Genomic DNA, 18,330 nt, shown 5'->3' with positions numbered 1-18,330 from the left:
CTCTGTGAAGTTATTGAGTGAGAACACAAAAGGCAGTATCAAGGGTGGTCTGCAGGCCTTGGCGTTGGCCTTCCCCTTCCCTCCTTTCAGAAGCATCTCTTGGGGCTTGTTCGGCCTGGTCCTGTAGGCCCTTTCCCCCTGGGGCCTAACTGCCCACTAGCTCCATTCAGATCCCAGCAGAAGGCAGGGGCTCTTGAGAACTCTGCTGCAGGTCTTGGAGTCTCTCCCTCAGCCCCTGCAGGGTTTTGCTGGAGGGAGAGCTGGAAAGGGGGTGCCAAGAAGAAACTCTAGCCTGCTCCCTCCCTCTGTTCAGGCCCCCATCCTGAGAAAGCAGCCCCCACCCCCTGCCCCCCCAAGGCCCTGTGCCACTGTCAGCCCCTCCCTCTGGGGTCTCTGGCCCTGCAATGTAGGCTCTGAGGCAACCAGCAAGCCTTCTGCCCAGGACTGGAGGGGCTTAAGCCTGCTGCCCTCCTCCTTTTTTTCTGACTTTAATTTCTGGAAGGCTGTCTTCAGGGCCTCCCCTAAAATGCCCATTCTTTCCACGGCCACAGGAGGAAGGTAGGTGTTTTTATTTCCCTGAATCCCAAGCAGCCTGTGGCCCAGAAGTGAGAGGTGGGGGGTCCAGTGGGTCCAGTGGTTCAGTTCTGTTTGTGATTAATGCCCGAAGTAGTAACTGACCACTGGTCACGGGTGGGGTCACAGACTCATCCGAGTGGCCATCTGAGCAGAAGGGAACACACTTACCCCCGCCCTGGGTCCAGGCTGGTTAGGGATCTTGCTCCCTGGGGATCTGAGCCACACTGATATCTGTTCCCCCTCCAAGTTGGAATCTGCACCCCCAGATCCATCTTGTTGGCTGAGGACAGACACGGCCTCTGCCTTTCCCCCTCCCAGTTTAGCCTGACTCGCAGTGGGGAATCTGAGGGTCTCTCACGAAGGCTGCACCTCCCCAGAGAAGCTTCACTGCACCCCGCTTCCAGGTAGCTCACTCTGGCACGGCCTGAGTTTGCCAAACGCAGTGCCCAGCAACCTGGGCACTGTGGCAGCCTATACAGGCTTATACATCTGCTGGGGCGCTTTTTCCTCCCTGTTGCTGTGTCCTGGAAAAGCTGGCAGGGATGCCAGGTGTTCTGTACCAGGAAGGGCACTGGTGGCCTCAAGGGCAGTAGTAATCTGCAAGTTGGAGGACCCTGCAAACTTGCCCCTCATCTGTCACTGCTCCACCTCCGAGGCCTGCCCCCGCAGAGTCCCAGAGCAGCTCAGAGCCCTGCCCTGACCTCCCCTCCTCTCCTCTCCGGCCCTGGCTCCTGGCACTGTGACGCTGTCTCTGTATCTGGTAGCAAGTAGCTTCCCTCCGAGGCTCTAGTGCCCACCTGCTGGCCTAATCTTCAGGGACTCTATCTTTACAAGGGAGGCAGGGGAGGCCCTGAACAGTCCAGGCATCAGCTGCAGACTTGGCTCACCTCCCAGGAAAGACCCAGCACCTCAGCAAACTGTCCAGGTGGGCTTAAACACCAGCCTAGTGCCAGGTTCAACATGGGTACAAGATGGCTCCCAGCCTTCATCTGAAGTAGCAGAGCCACATCCAAAGCTGAGCCTCTAATCTCAGAGAGGTCACCACGGCTTCTGTCTGACTTCCGGAAGGCATTCCAGGGCCCAGATGGCTCAGAAGGTTGGGTCCACGTTGGGCAGCCCTGACAGGGTTGGGAATACAGGCAAGCCTAGCTTCATCTTAGGCAGGGCTTGAATCTGCAAGGCATCTGGATCCCACTGCTTGGGCGTAACCATCCTGGAGGGCCCCGGTGTGTAACTCAGGCATCTCCTGGTCCCCACCTTGTGGTGCCGCTGTCTACACGTTCAGTCTCTGTGTCTACATAAATGCTCCCCTCAGTAAAGAACTCCGCATCTCTTCCTGGTCCCCAAGCATTAAGGAAAATGTTGATTTTAGTGACCAGTTCCCAGAGGAGTTGAAGGTGAGGGTTGCGTTGTACAACAGTGCATCTGCAAACAATGTAAACACCCTCTGAAGTCCCTTCTCCGACGTGCCACCGTCCAAGGTTCTGTTTCCTCTCCACCCCACCCCCACTTCTAACAGAGCACCAGGACTCACTGGTTTCCCCCTCCTCCCCCTGCAGCCTCCCTGGGCATGTCGGTGTCCTCCTTCTTCCCCGTGCACACTCAGCTCTGTCCCGGCTCACGGGCAGACTCTCCTGGTGCTGGCGCAGCTCAGGGCTGGTAGCGAGAGTTTCGTGGATTTTCAGTCTTTGGTGTTCTGCCAGCCTAGCAAGTTCAAAATTCACAACTGGAGAGACCCGGACACCCCCGGGTGTCACCTGAGCAGCCCTCCTTTTTGTCCTGGGACCTCCCTCCCTTTCTCTTTCACCCGCTCTCCAATCTCTTCCCGTCTCTTCTCGTCCTCCCTCTTCTTGCTTCTCTCTTTGGCTAGCTGTGAATTTCCCAACCGCTCCAAGCAGCGCAGACTCACTACCCTTGCCGATTCTCCAGGACTGTTCCTGACCCTGTCACTGAGCATTGATGAAAAAGTCTTGGGCCTGGCTGGGCAAACTGGCCGCGTCTGTGTCCTGGGTGGTCTCTATGGGCTGGTCCATTGTTGCCGCCTGTGGTGCTGTCTGCAGGGGTATGTGGGCTCCGCCGCAGGGCCTGGGCTTCTGCTGTCATTGCCCCTTCTCCCCAACCTAGGAGAGGCAGTAGCAGGGGATGCCTGGCACTTAGATCGTGGTTCTGCCTCTGAGTTTCCGTGTGGCTTTCGGCTATCCATGTGATGTGTTTGGACCTTGGCTTCTTCTTGGTATTAGGCAAGTTTGGACCAGTGGTTTTCAAATATGTTAGCAGGGGGCCCCTCTTGTCAAACAGGCTCTTACACAGAGACCCATATGCAGGACTTAAGGTATAGGGGAGAGTCTGTCAGGTAATACAGATGTGGGAAGGTGGCCAGGTGTACACGTGGGGACACAGGACTGTTACCATACGGAAACGTAAGACCAGCATTGCCCCATCCTCTGACTTTTAAAGACCTAAAGCCAATCTTCCTGATCTTTACATGCTGGCGATTCATTGGTTAAACTATTCATCTTGAGACAATTGCAGATTGGCATGTAGTTATAAGAAATAATACAGAGAGATCCTGTGTAGCCTTTACCCCCACTGGTAGCGTCTTGGCAAAACGATAGTACGATATATCCCTACCAGGGTGCTGACACTGATACAGTCGAATGCAGAATACTTCCATCACCCCGGGATCCCCCCGTGTTGCCCTTTCATACCACACCCACCTCCCTACTGTGCACGCCCTGTCCTTAACCCACAGCAGCCACTAACCCGTTATCCGTTCTCTGTTTCTATAATTTTGTCATTTCAAGGATGTTATGCAAATGGAATCGTACAGCCTGAGACTTTATGGGATGGGCTTTTTCAGTCCGCCTAATTCTCTGGGGGTTCCTCCAAGTTTTGGAGTGTACCAATGGTTCATGCGTGTCTTTTTATTGCCAAGTAGTATTCCATCATCTGGATATAGCAATTAATTTTTAAAATGAGTTTTCAAAACTGTCCAGGTTAAACACACTGCGTTTGTGGCTAGATGTGGCCCCTGGGCCACCAATTTGCACCTCTGTTCTGGGGGATGTTAGAGGCCCCTCTGGCCTGGAGGATCTAGGGTTCTGGCATCTGCGGCCCTGGCCTTTCCCAGGCACACTGTCTCCTCCATTTCTACATTTCTGGCCGTTCCTTACCTGCTTTGTCCTATGCCCTCAGCTGAGCAGGCTGTGGGCTGAGCCCCAGAGGCCCTGCTGGTGGGAAGTCCTGGCCCTCAGTATGTGTGCCAGCGGCCTTGTGAGTATGCGTTTGCACGTGTGTGCCTGGCTATGCTCAGCCCTGGGTGGGCGGGGCAGCCAGTGGTGTTCGAAGGCTTCTCTCTGGGGACAGAAAAGAGTTGGGAGAGACTGGGGCAGCACAGGGAGATGGCAGGTCTGCTCACCAAGCCTCATCACGGGGACAGGTGTTCTTCCTTCTTGATGCCCAGCTAGGGGACAGAGACCATGCAAGGCTCACCTGCCTATGGGGTTCAGTCCTGAGAGCCCACAGCCAAAGCAGCCCTGCCCAGCTCTAACCACATGGGCCAGGGAGAACCCAGAGACCCCCCCATTTGCCCAGCCTGCCCTCAGACTCTTCAGCCAGGCCCCTTCTGCATGGCTCACTCAAGTCGGGGACATCAGTCCCTCCGTCCTGGTCCTTGCGACTCTGCCTGACCCCCTGGAAAGTACCCCCTGGGTGGCAAAGCCTCTCCAAGCTGAATCCCTTCCTCCCTCCCATGCCCTCTGCCCCGGCTCTCAGACAGGGTGATGGCGGACACACCCCCTAACCCCTTTCTTTCTTCCTTTCTCTCTCTCTGTCTCTGTCTCTCTGTTTCTCTCTTTGTGCCACAGGGAAAGGTTTGAAACGGAACGTAACAGCCCACGTTTTGCCAAATTGCGCAACTGGCACCATGGCCTTTCAGCCCAAATCCTTAATGTTAAAAGCTAAAAGGCTGTCTGGAGCCCCTCACCCCTCTCAGGCCGGACCCCCTCCCTCCTTCCCCCCACACAGATCTGGCATGTGAGCCCCACGGTGATGCTTGAGAATGTATAGCTGTGCTGGGGGGCACCTTCGCTAGTCACCTGCAGCAGTTGTGCTCTCTGCCCACCCTAGAGCTGATGGCCGAGGCCCAGCCCCACGCAGCACTGCACCCACTCTACTCCCACCCTTCAGTGCAACCCTCACCACCCCCCAGATAGCCCAAGCGTCTGCTCCCCTGTACAGGACCTTCCTGTAGATCAGAGAGAACGTGATGGGGTTTGCTGGCAGAACACCCCAGAACCAAGGGAAACAGAATGTGTCACTGGTCCATCTCCCACCAACCTCAGCTCCTGGGAGGGGCAGCCTGGCCTAGTGCCATCCTGGAACAAGCTGCCCATAGAACAGGGTCCTGAGAAGAGGCCAATTCCCCGGCCCCCCTCACTCCTTTGTGCCCTCTGGAGCCCAGGCAGCCCAGGACAGGGCTCCCTATAGAGGAAGAGGAGGCCCCAGGGTGGATGAGGTAGAGGCCCTTCCTGGTCATGGTGAGATTGGAGCAAGGGTTCTCCTCTCTGTGCTGTGTGTGCTGGCTCCCTAGTTCTCTCTCCTGTACATATAAGCATGCTCATTCTGAAATAAAGAGGATTTGAAATGAACCAAACCAGCCCCAGTCCTGCTGTGCATGTCACCAAAGGGGGCAGGTCTGAGACGGGGAGAGGATAGGTACCTGCAGAAGAGGTGCAGGGGCAGTGCCCGCCGGGGCTGGGACCTGGTGAGCTCTGCCCACCACTGTTTTCCTGCCCCTAGGGCCCTGCCCAGGGCTGCAGGGCGCAGACAGAGAGGACAGCAGGTGAGAATCTGTGCTGCGGGCTGGTGGGCAGCCTTAGCCTCCTTCGGGGTAGCGTGTGCGTGGACAGAGGAGCGGGATCTGAATGCCCGCGCCTCTCCTCCCATACCCAGCCACAGCCAGCAGGCCGAGCCGTCCCTCCCTCCCATCAGAAAGCGTGCCACAGCCCCTGGCCCAGGAAGGCACTGCTCACGCTCAGCCCTGGTCCAGGAGGGAGACACACCTGAACTAAGGAGCGGCTCACAGGGGAAATGCTGGGGGCCCCCCGTGGGCTGGGCCCCGGCTCAGGGGAGAGGAGCTGGGAGGTATGCCTGGTGGAGACTTGCGCAGGTGGCAGGAAGGAGGGGAAGGCCCTTGCTCCTGGCCTCCACACACCTATGGCCTTGTCCTGGTCCTGGGCGTTTGGGAAGGGCCGGGCTGGCAGGCTTATGTCCTCCCCACCCACCCGTCTGCCCATCAGCCTCACCCCTGACTGGGGGAACCACAAGCTGAGAACATGAGATAGTCGGCACTTGGCAAATAATGACCGGTGCTGAGGCCCATCCCTCAGGGCTCCCTCACCACCCCTGGGGCTAGACTGGGCCACAGCCTCGTGCCCACCCCCGCTGCCTGGGCACAGCCTCTCTTTCTCACCCTGGGGACCTTGGCAATCCGGTCTAGAAGAGCTGGCCAGGGAGACTGTTCTGTCCTGCCTACCACCTTGAGATGCTCCCCAAAGCCCCCCACCAACCTGTTCCACCTTGGCCTCCCGTCTCTTCCTGCCTCTAGCAGTCTGACTCCAGGGCCGAGGCAAAGACCAGGCGAGGCAGGCTGGCTAGGGGGTCAACTGGGGAGGTGGGGGGAGGGTGGTGGTGCTTCTGCCTGCATCTAGGCATCCTGGAGCACACTCATACTTAGCTGACCTTTTACTGAGGACTTCCGAGGCCAAGGGTAGGTTAGGGGTTGGGGGCTGCCAGACAGAGAGAGGTCCCAGGTAGTGGGTGTCCTAAGGCTGGCAGAGGACCTGAGCCAATCCATCGGAGCTGGTGGCCTCCCCATCCCCCGTCCCCATCCCCCCGGCCTGTCGGAGCCCTCCTGGATCCACCTGATGGTTTGCTTTCCAGCCTGCCTGGTGCCTCCCCAGTGACCCCAGGCCACTGCATGCAGCACCTTGGGTGGCCCCAGGCCAGGGCTCTGTGTAAAGCCCTCTGGAGTAAATGGGAGAGATGTCCTCATTCAGCATTCTGTGTCCTTGGGCATTAGTCAAGGCACTATGCCTAGCTGCTGTAGGTACAGAAGGAATCAGAAAGAGCTGATGTGATTGTGGCTGACCGTAATGCAAGGCTGATCATGTGAGGTCCAGAGACAGGGGGCGCTCCTCCGACTGGAGGATCAGAGAAGGCTTCCTGGAAGAAGGGGTCTGTGTGTTTGATCTTCGGGAACAGTTAGGAGTGGGGCATGTGCAGTTATGGAAGGCTGCACAGGTACTCTAAGCAGACAGAGCAGAGGTGCTGGGTCAGTGTCCCAGAACCCTGACTTAATCATTTTGGCTGGAATGGAGGGTGTGCAGAGGATGTTATGGTTAGTAGCGGTCTGGAGCTGAAATGCCAGGCTCTGGGTTTTGACTGTATTCCAACACAACGTGGAACGAGTGAAAGCTGCAGGGCACCAGTCACACTACAGCCTGTGGGGATCGTTGCAGACTGCACAGTTCTTGAGGGGCGTCATCACCTAGACTGCAGTGTCAGTGTGGCCCCTGGAGTCATGCAGGGCAACAGCCCAGCTGCAGAGTGACATGGTCAGGGCTGCCCTGAGCAGTAGTCATCAGGCTGCAAGGTGGAATGCTAGGTAGGCAGGTGGCAGCATGAACAATTTCAAGACCAACCACTTGACTGGCATTCTATCATCATCCAATCAACAGAGATGTTCATATTCCATTCTCCATCATCACCCCAGTAATGGCAAACCGCGCCCAGAACCATCAGTCACAGCACCTCCACCATCATCAACATTTCCAGCCTGAGCCCAATGACTACAAACCCCCAGGCCCAGCACCACCACCATCAACACCATCCCTATCCTTTCCATACCTAGTACCATTGTCATCAGTAAGAGCATAACCAAAGGCTACCACAACAGAGCAGGGTGCAGGGTTAGCACACTGCACCCTGATGCCAGCTGGGTAGAGGGATGGGCTGAAAAGGGGACTGGAGCCAGGCTGTGTTTCTCCTTTGGCCACACCCTCCCCATGCAGCCACCAGCAGTCAATATAGTTGGGTTGGGTTGGTTTTTGCTTAGATGTTTAAGGTGAATTATGACCAAGGCAGGAGGCAGCTATAGAGTCCTAGACCAGGCTGGGGTGATCTGACGGGTACTGTCTTTAGGACTGAAGCCAGGGTCTAGTAAGTTCTCTGCAGTGCTTGCTTTCTGAGACACCCCCACCCCCTCCTTGGGGTTTCTGGGGGCTCAGGGAACTTCAGGCAGGAACTGACCTGGAAAAGAACCCAAGATCCTTCAGGATGCTCTTCAATGCCACTCCTACCTCCTCGAGGCCCTGGTTGCTTGGTGTCTGCAGACAGTGGTCCTAGATAGGATGCCCCTCAGCCAGAACCCCAAGCAGCAGGCTCACGTGCATGTCCTTGGTCCTGCCCTGTGGTAGGGTCACATCCAGCCCCAGCTTCACCCCACAGAATCCAGGGTTCACATGGAGCTATGCCTGGGGAGAGCCGCAGGTAAGCTGGTCTGACAGGGAATTGGAGCACAGGGGACAGGCAGAGCCGGTTTCCTATTTGCCCTGCAGAATACTTTCCCCAGCCTGGGTATTTTCATCACTGCTGTCCTCGATTCCCAGAAGCCCACTGGAAGCACGTGGCCGTGTCAGGGAGAAACAGATAAAGGAGAGGGGTGTCCTCTGTCAGGCGGAGCCTTCCCAGGCCATACATGTCCATGCCACGGGGCTCTGAGCAGCCAGTTCAGCAGTGTGGTGTCAGGACCTGCAACTGTTTCTCTGAGGCGGCCGCTTCACAGGCATGGCTTCCAGAAGCCAGGTTCTTTCATGAAGGGTGAGGAAGTGGTCTCATGGAAGGGCCAGGGCTGGGTACCACCACAGGCCTAAGAGCTGGGCTGTCCAAGGCTTCCTCTCTGAACCACTAAGCTGGGAAAGAGCTGCACAGGGCATGGCCACTGCCCTTGTCCAGCCTGGATGCTTCCTATGCAGTCCCAGAGAAGAATGGTGCGCCCTCCCCTGAGGCAGTCAGCTCAGCCTTGCCTCTTCTCCAGTCCTCTTCTTCCCTGACCCTCTCGTGCTATTTCATGCCTTTCTCTACCATACACTTCACTGGATGGAGGAGAGCACGTCGTGACGCTTTGGTCAATAGCTCATGGCCCCCTGGCATCCCTACCTGGGACAGACCTTTGTAGTAACTTGGTACTCAAAGTGTGGTCCACAGACCAGCAGCAGCAGCATCACCTGAAAGCTTGTCAGAAATGTAGACTCTCAGCCCCACCCCATACCTACTGGGCCAGAAGCTGCCTTTTAACAAGATTCCCAGGCAATTTGCCTGCATATTGAAGTCTGAGAAGTGGTATAGTGGTTAGCGATCACGCCTATCTCTGCCAGTTGGTAGCAATGTGATGTTTTAGCAGAGATTCAATCTTTCTGGACCTCAGGTTCCTCATCTGTAAAATGAGGATCTTGATACCAATCGCCCAGTGAGGTTGAAAGGATCAAATGGAGTAATGGGGTGCCGCTTATACAGCTGTTTAGGGCAAGGCCTGGCATATGGTAAGCACTCAGAGAGGGAAGAGGATTATTCTAATTATTTCAAATAAGAATAGAGCCTTTTGTTGGGGAAAGATTCTACTTGACTGATTGCATGAAGAAGGTTCTTTGTTCCTGTATGAGGGACCCCTTGAGGTACTAGGTAAGGCTTCAAATCCACATGCCTCAGTCAGAGCCTGCTGTCACTGCCGGAAAGTTCTAGGAGCTCGAGCAATTCAATTCTCTCAGTCTCCATTCCTTCACTTATTAAAAAGAATTGATAATACCCACACCAGAGGGTCTTTGTGAGGATTAAAGACATAGGCCTGGCACATAGTAGGAGGTCAATAATTGAATTTCATAGCATAAGGAAAATCATTTCCACCTATAGGAGTTGCAGTATCCTGTCGCCATTGTGACAAGTACAGACATATCTTAGTCCAACAACCCATGTACATTTCTTTACTTTCCTATAATTTAATTTTTATTCCCTCCCTCATTTCACAGGTGGCCGAAATCTAATCTCATCGACCCAGGCTCTGATGTTCCTCTTGTCTGGGGTGGTTTTGGGAAAGAGGGGCTTGCAGAATGCCAAGGAGGGTGGGGTGGGGAGTCTGGGCACCTGGTCCTTGATCATGGTCTACCTATGCTGGCATCTGCTGGTATCTCCATCCGTCTGGTCACACTGGTCCACACTGGCAGAGCAGTCACCTCTCATGTTCCCAAGTACAGGGACTTTCAGATGTGCAGGCGCTCAGGGCCACGTCAGTGTCACTCTCAGGTGTGTGGGAAACTGTCTACAACCACCAGGCCACAGGATGGCCTACAGGTCTTTGGGCTGCCTCAGGCCTGCCTGCCCCTTCACCATGGGCCTAGGCATAGGGGACCCTGGGGTCCTGCCACTTCCCCAGGGTTTGCCCAGAAAACGGGCACAGCTGCCTCTATTCTCGAATCCCTCACGCCACATTGCCCCCTTTCTGGTCCAGATGACCTTGATCTGTCCGGCATGGTAGCTTTCACCCATCTTCCAAATGTATCATCAGTGCCTTGAGTGCTTCGCAGCCTAAAGCCCAGGCTATCACAACTTCAGAGCTTAAGCCCTTGACAACAAAATACCTTACCTCTGCTTTTTTCATTATATCATCCCTTCTCAAAGGCAAAGCGTGCCTCTGACTAAATGAGGAAGGGTGAAAGAAAGGAAAACAGGATGGGCGAGAAACCTTGGTTGATAATTTAGACTACTTTTTGACCGCACTGTTTTTATAGTACACGTTGAGAAAGACAAATTAGGAAGTACACAAAAATGGGAGGCAGGGGAATCTCACTAGGCTTGAAAATATTTTTGACATTACTGTGATCTCCCTGTGGTCTGAGCCCTTCCGTCTTGGGGTCCTGGGTGGGGGTATTCTTTCCCTGAGCCTGGGGACAGGACTTCTGGAAGATCCTGCTCTGTTGGCAGTAAGGCTGGTACCTTCCGCCCAGCCTGCCTCTTCTGCAGCCACCGCCCCCCAGCAGAGGGGCGTCCTTGACCTGTTGTCTTTCTCGGTCCGCCTCATCAGCACCCCCATTGAGCATGCTCCAGTGTGCACCAGCCAGGCCACCACCCCGCTGCTGCCCGCTTCTGCCCAGCCGCCTGCTGCTGCCTCTCCCAGCGCAGCCTCGCCACCCCTGGCCACAGCCGCTGCCCATGCTGCCACCGCCTCTGCCGCAGCCCCTGCCTCAAGCCCTGAGGACAGTCCAAGGTAACTGGCCCACAGGTGCCAGCCCTGACTGCGGGGAAGGGAGGCAGGAAAGGCCTCCCCCGGGTCCATCTGTTGGCAGCTGTGTTGGGCCCTCAGAAAGGTCCATCCAAAGTGGTTAGGACCCCAGGGCCCTGGGGACGCCAAGGCTCTGCACTGCTTGGTGCTGAGAGTGAAGGGGAAACTGGAGGTGCATTTCAGGGAAGCTCACTGGGACGTGTCACCCTGCCCCAGGGGCACATGCTCTAGGGAGAAAGTCACACACACACATACAAAGTTAAATAACGAAGGGAGACTGTGTGGAAAGTCCGTGTTCCTGGAGCTGGGATTACAGAGAAAGAAAGGAAATCAAGGAGGCCTCCGTGGAGGAGGCTGCGGTAACCCACTGAAGGCGTGTCAGATTTGGGCAGATATTTAGCAACTACCTTGCCTTCTTTTGATGGAGAAGCATGCTAACTCCAGAGGCACCTGATGGAGTGGGATTTACATCTCTGCTCTACCACTTACTGTCTCTAACCTTCAGAAAGTGATGTAACTCCTCTGAACCTCAGTTTCCTCATCTGCTAAGGCATTAATGCAAAGCCTATTTTATAAGGTCAGGATAGAAAAAGTGTACATAAAACACCTAGCACATAATATGCTCTCAAGTATTGCAGGTTACTGCATCCCTGTTGCCCTCATGGGTACTCAGGCAAGTCAGGGGAGGGATGTGTTGAAGGGTGTGTTGAAGGGTGTGGGGAGGCAGAGGGGGTGGGCTGGACAGGTCATTCTGGAGCTGCCAGGCAGTGTAACAGGCCAGGCAGGCCCAGCTCTTTCTGGGCTGTGTGGAGCTGCCAAGTTGGTGTTTGGGGTCAGAGCCAGCTTTCCCAGTCGCCACACTCCCCTCCCAGGGTTTTGCTGGAAAGACACGGCTCTAGGTCAGGGTGCATAGTTCCCTGGTGCAGCCTGAGGCCCATGAAGGGTCGGCAAAGTGGCCTGCGTGCTGCGCCCCTACCCCCGGGCTCCACAGTGACCCAGGTGGTGCTGAGCCCAGCCTTTCCCCATCCCAACTCAAGCATCAAGGGTGAGCCTGGCCCAGGCTTCCAGAGCTCCTCATATCCCAGCTTCCTGGGGACACGTAGCAAGCCGCTTCCCTTCTGCACACCGGAATCTCTTCAGGTAATCTCTTCAGGCCTTGCTCCCTGCACAAAGAAGAAACCTTGAGAAGGATAAGATATATCCCTGCTGTCTAGTGAGAAGATGCCTCCCCAGTTTGAAGCGGGGGCTTTAGATGCTGCGGCCCCATGGATGGTCTAGCCTCATCCCTGGGGCCTCAGCCCTGTTCAAGGGCAAGCTCCAGCGCCCGCTCCAGGCCTCCGTGTCTGGGAGCCCTCGGGACTCCCTCAACAGGACAAACCCTTCCTCTACTTTGCCTTGCAAAGAGATGTGAGGCCTGGGCGGAGGCTGGAGAAGGACCTGGAGGGCTCCCTGCATCAGGCTGGAGCAGAGGAGGCCAGGGGACCACGCTCTGGGCCCTCCTTGCACACGGGCTGGGATGGAGCTAGAGGGAGCCAATGGGAGACAAATGGACGCCCAACGTGGCCTCAGAATTCTTGCTGGATATCTTACGTCTCTGCTTGCGGCCCCAACACCAGTCTCTGGCAGAGGACCTGTAGTTCCTGGGATGCTGGCAAAGCATCCTCCACTGGTGGGAGAGTCTGGCCTTCTCCTGCCACAGTGGAAGCTGGGCACCTCTTGGACACGGCCTCTTTCTCTTCCACTGAGGCTCCTACTCCACTGGTCTTAACAGGGGTATATCAGAGAAGGGCAAGCCCAGGGAGGGGAGACAGTACCCTCATTCAGCCAGAAACACGGCAGCTTGGCGTGGCAAGCCCCCAGGTCTGGGACACTGGCTCTCTGAGACTCATTCTACCTCCAATTGTCTGGGACATCACCACAGACCCTTCTGAATCTATTTAGGAGCCTGGCGGTGGGTTCTTAGCTCAGGGCAACCCACTCCCAGAGCCCTAGAGAAGGTATTCCCTCATCCTGTGACTCTGCCCAAAGGCAGGCAGGAAGCCATGGGTGGGCAGGGGTCAGTATATTTTAAGGGGCTCACTTCTCCAGCACTCCCATCAATGCCCCATTTGCCCTGGGGGTGGTCATGTCATCCCCGTTAGGATGTGAAAGATGCAGGGAGAGACCAGGGACATGTTCTATAAGGTTTCATTAGTTGTAAATGAAAAAAAAAAAAGCGGGGGGGTTCACTGACTAATGGAATTGGGAAACACTGGATCAGACAAAGTTAAACAGACTGCTTAGCTGTAGGAGCCTTCAGTTCTCTAAGAGGAGAGGCCAAGCGCAGCATTTCCTGAGGGCAATGAACTGGAACTTTTTTGTTTTCCCATCTCTTTGGTCCCATGGTCCCTGGGTCACAAGTGGGAAAAGGCTGCTTTAAGCTTCTCGGCAGATGTTCCACTGGGAGGAGGGCAACAGGAATCTTGTATGGAAGAGGAGCCTCTAAGTGTGTGTAGGGGGGGCCGGGGGGGGGGGGTGGTCTCCTGGCCTCCCATGAGACCTCCCGGGAGCACTCTTGCCCAGAAACCTGAGACTCTGCTGCTCCCTCCAGCAACAATAGAAAGGGGGAGGGGGAGGAGGCCAGGTGGTCTGAGGCTGTGAGGTGCCCCAAAAGGTTAGGAGGTGGAGGGAGTAGGGTAGCTCTGAACATCTCCATCTCCCCTCTCTCCTTCCTCTGCCCCCTTCCCTGCCCCAGCCCCCATTCCACAGTCTCTACCCGGGGGTTGAAGGGTTTTCACTGCTCCTATCTGGCTGGTGCCTCTCCTCCCTCTCTCCTAAGGCGGTGGCACCAGCGATGGGCTGTATTTCTCAAGGTGTCTCTGCTGCTCTAACCAGACTCACAAAGACTCAGCACCCAAGGAGCAGCTTCCTCCCCCCGAGACCTCCATGGTCTTTCCTTCTCAGCCTCTGGCAGCTCCCCAGGGACATCTTTGTCAGGTTTCCTCCTGAGAGGCTCCTTAAAGATCTGGGAGCCAGCCTGCTGTTTCTCCAGGCCCCAGGGCCCGGGTGGGGCTGTCCTTCTGGCTGTTAACTCTTAACCCCTTGGTTCCAGGCCCCAGGCCTCTGCCTACAGTCCCGCTGTGGCCACCTCTCCAGCACCTGCCGCCCATACATACAGCGAGGCCCCAGCTGCCCCTGCACCCAAGCCCCGGGTTGTCACCACTGCCAGTATCCGGCCTTCTGTCTACCAGCCAGGTGAGAGGCAGAGTGGGAAGGGAGGCTGTCTAGGCTGGGCGTGGGCTCCAGGGGTCAGCTCCAAAGCCACGTCCCCCTGAAGGATGGTGGTTATAGAGGCACTGCTGCTGAGGTTTCAGCCTTCCTTCCTCCAATTGTGGGCCAGAATCTTACGGAAGCTGCCTCTGGTGCTGGGAGACAGGTGGCCAGTGCCAGGCAGGGATGAGGCCTCCCAGCTCTTGGGAAGAGGACATTCCTGCCTGGGGATTTCCAGGCTCCAGGTGAGGAAGAGAGGGTTTAGAGGGGAGGGGCTTGTTCCTCCAGGAGTCTGGATCTGGCTCAAGGCAGAGGATAGGCAGCTGTAACAAAAATGCCACGGGCTTTGAACAGACCTACTGCATAATGTGATGCTGGGCAAACTGCTCACCTATCTGGTCTTTGGTTTCTTCAGCTGGGACAGGCTAACTAGAGGCATGGAGAGCACATGTGACAGGCGGGAGAGTGGCCCACACAGGGTCTCCAGGTGGCTGGCCTCACTGGCTGGCTGTTCCATCGCTCTGGTCCCCATTCTCATCACTGCGGGGACGAGGGCTCAGCCTCTGTCTTCCCTTTTCCTAGGCAAAGTTGGGCCTCTCCCCAGAGTTCCAGGGCGGTTCTCAGGCTGGCTTAGACCCCTCCTTCCCCTGCATGCCCCTGCTCAGTGAACTTAAGGGAAGATAAGACAGGGACTGAGGCAGGAAGCACCTTGCTTGGGGGAATTGACTTGATGTGCAGGGCAGAGGAGCCACAATCAGCCCTCTGTTCTATAAAGTATACTCTGACATTAGTGCTCAGTGTGTAGAGATGGCTTTAGCATCAGACTCCGGTGCCAGGCTCCGCTCTGCTATCTAAGGCAAAGTACTTCATCTCCCAGGTTTAAAAAATAGGCATATTATATACACCTGGTGCTCTGGGGATGAAATGAAGCACCCAGCACAGTGCTTGGCACACAGGAGGTGCCCTTCTCTGTCTCTTCAGAAGCAAGAACACAAAGTTCTGAGGTTAAAAGTCCACAGGATTAGGAAGCAATTTGCAGCGGGCTGCTGTGGTGAAAAATCTCCTATGGAGGTAGAGGAAGCAGCTGCTCTGCGGAGATGGGGGGCACAGGAGGGAGGGTGATAAGGAGCTGGGAGGAGCAGCGGCGGATGGAGGGGGCGCAGGGAGAGTATTTCCGCCCGGGTGCGGGCTCCGCTCCCAGGCAGGTCCTTCTGGGCATCTTCCGGGGCGGGCCCCGGGTTTCGGCGCCCCGGCCCCGGCCGCCGGCTCTCCTCTGCAGGCCCGCCAGGGGGAGGCACGGCTCCGGTGGCGCGCACCGCCCGGCCACCCCCTGGTGTCTGTCTCCTCCTCCTTCCGGCACTGGAGCCCGGGGCGGGGCGAGACGTGCTGGAGCCCTGGAGCTGCCGGCCTCTGCGGAGTTCCCAGGCCTTGCAGACGTTAACTCATTCCTGCCCGGAGGGAAGGAGGCCGCCGGGCGGCGCGCGCCTGAGCCGGCCTGCCTCTGCCCCCTCTCCTGAGGGTGGGGTCCCAGGGAGGCTGGCAGGTGGTGTGGGGAGAAACGAGGATCGTGGACCCGGGCCCCTCCCCTCCTCTCCACCGCCGACCCCAGGCCCGGGGAGAGCGGGGAGCCCGTGTGCCGTCCGAGCTGCAGCTCCCCGCGAGTGGTCCTCCGGGTCCAGGGTGGAGTTCGCAGCCCAGATCTTATCGCCTGTGCCGAGGCTGGGTGGCCGCTCCCCGGAGCACCTGGGGCCCGGGAGAGGGCCGTGGGCAGAGGGCCCCCCACTTCCACCCCAACCCCCACCCCCGCGGGAGCTGTGCGCTCGCAGGAGCCGGGCCCGACCTGGAGTGAGTCAGAAATCACCTTGTTTAATTACACCATTCCCGAGCCAACGAGTGCGATAGGGGCTTTTGAACTTGCCAATTAGAGATGAAATATCACCTTCTAATTTGGACGGGCTTTATTCCGTCAAGCAGAAATAGCAACAGCCCAGGGCTCGCAGATGGGATATCAAATCTCTCTCCTGGCACGTCGGGGATGGTGGGGCCAGCCAGGCTGAAGGGCGCAGAGGGAAGGGACCTGGGAAGCAGCTGCTCCTCACCGGGGACCTGATGGCTGAGGGAAGCTGCCGGCCTGCGCCTCGAAGAAGGGAAGGGCCCTAGCTCTGGGAGGGTGTAGTCTTGGGCAAGGAAGCAGCCCACCCGGGCCCAGATGCCGGGTGCCTCTGACCTGCTGAGACCTTCGTGTGGTGGGGATTTAGAAAAGGGGGGGTGGATCATGGAGTCTGGAAGCCCTTCCGAGGAGGGAAGAGAATGGCTGCCAGGCAAAGGGAATAGGGTTAGTGTTGCTGGAGGGAAGCTGGAAGTGGGCAAGGGCCCGATTTGGAAGGGGCGTGCTAAACCTTGTTTTGCTGCCTAGGGAGTGGTTAAGCAGGGAATCTGGAGTTGAGACCTGCTGCCTGAGTGCCAGTTTCAGCTCAGCGTTTCTTAAATTCTCCAAGCCTCAACTCCTCTTCTATAAAATGGACTTGAAAGTACTATCTGCCTGGTTGGATTGCAGCGAGTATTACATGAAATAGTGCACATAAGGGCCCTGGTGTGTGGAAGAAGTCAGTACTTGGTAACCGTTGTTCTGATTAGGACAGCACTGTCTAATAACAATACATTTTCTAGTAGCCACACTTTTTAAAAGGAAGCAGGTGAGATTAATTTTAATATATTTTATTTAACTCAGTATATTCAAAATATCATTTCAATGAACAATCAATATAAGATTATTAGTGAGATATTTTACTTTCTTTTCTTGTACTAAGTCTTTAAGAATTGGTGTGTATTTTATATTTATAGCATGTTTCAGTTTGGACTAGCCGCATTTCAAGTGCTTAATGGCCACATAGGGCTATGTATTGGATAACACAGGATTAGGGCTTTCATTCTTAATCCCTTTTAGCAGAGATCGCCCCCTCCCACTTTACAAAAAAAAAAAAAAAAGGAAATAAGATCTTGCACAGAACCCCATTATTGAGAGAGGGCTGAAGCTGCTCTAGCATTTTGAGACCCTCTGTTCCAGGCACTTGGGAGCTGTGCAAGCTTGTTAGGGAGGGTGACAACACCTCAAATATGGGCTTCACAGGTTTACTAGTGCATGCAACATGTCACTCCAGTAGGTCCCCACCCTGTGAGGCAGGCAGGGATGTCACACCTACCACCACTGATGATTAGACTCAGTCCCAGGTTACTGACTTCAGGGGTGCCACATCTCCCACCCCCTATATCCCACAGTCTCCCTGGGCTGGGATCCCTCAGGTGACCATCAAGCTGTGAGACGAGCTGACAGTTCATCTGGACCATGAGACCCAGGAGTCACTCTCCTCACCATCTTCACTAACGTTTAATGACACATACACAGTGCCAGGTACAAGGCTAAGCCTTTATAGTTCTTATCTCCCATCATCCTTATAACAACCCTGTGAGGTACTAAGAATTATTATAGCCATTTTTAGATGAGGAAATTTGGGCCTAGAGACGTTAAGGAACTTGCCCAAGGACACACAGCCAGGATGTTGTAGAGCTGGGACCTGAACCCAGGGCTCCTGATGGCTGTGCTACATGCCAGACCATGCAGCCTCCTCCAGGTTGATAGGTACTCCTCCACAATGTGCTGCACCCAAATCTTCTGGAACTTGGACTCATGTTTTTTACAGAGGCAGCTTGGGGTGATAGAAAGAATGGTTTTGGAAATTCACTCTGCCACTTACTAGCTCTGTCTGAGCCTCAGTGACCTCAACTGTAAAAGGGATTAACCCACATGACCTGTTATGTGCCTAGCCTACCCTCTTAGTAAGTGGGAAGAAGATTTCCTTATGGAGAAGGTTTTACCTTTGGAAGCCAGCGTCACTCCCAGGATGGCTCTAGGGCAGGGCTGGGGAGGGTTTTACCCCTTCTGTTTTCAATAACACAGGCCCGGTCCCTATCTGTTCCCAGCACGGGGGTTTCCGTGTCACCCACCTCTGAAGGGCCAATCATATGGGAGTAGAAGGTATGGGGTTGGAGCAGCAGGCTACAGGCCACCTAAGGTAATCTAGGGGAACCTGGTGGGGAGAGACCAAAGGCCAGGCCGGGAACTTTAGCCCTGAGAATGTCCTTCCTTTCCAGGCTGGAGCCTGATGGGG

At 55.8% G+C, this 18,330-nt stretch overlaps 1 protein-coding gene across 11 annotated transcripts in view; it reads left to right on the top strand.

Annotated features, from left to right (window-relative positions):
- Nucleotides 1–18,330, top strand: part of LDB3 (LIM domain binding 3) — a gene marked incomplete at both ends in the record, with an annotated part of 55,184 nt that overhangs the window by 23,853 nt on the left and 13,001 nt on the right. For 4 of the 11 annotated variants that reach the window (XM_082853955.1, XM_082853956.1, XM_082853954.1 and 1 more), the window contains one exon: nucleotides 14,004–14,146. In XM_082853955.1, coding sequence (XP_082710081.1) covers nucleotides 14,004–14,146 — 143 coding nt within the window. Of the gene's footprint in view, nucleotides 1–4,442; nucleotides 4,540–10,714; nucleotides 10,898–14,003; nucleotides 14,147–18,330 lie in introns of those variants that run through there. The other 7 variants (XM_082853949.1, XM_082853950.1, XM_082853958.1 and 4 more) reach the window with 2 other exon arrangements.

This window comes from Leucopleurus acutus (genome assembly GCF_964270905.1).
Source record: "Leucopleurus acutus genome assembly, chromosome: 14".
Classification (NCBI taxonomy): domain Eukaryota; kingdom Metazoa; phylum Chordata; class Mammalia; order Artiodactyla; family Delphinidae; genus Leucopleurus; species Leucopleurus acutus.
Note: the sequence above shows the minus strand (reverse complement) of the source record. Positions and strands in the feature narration are given on the sequence as shown.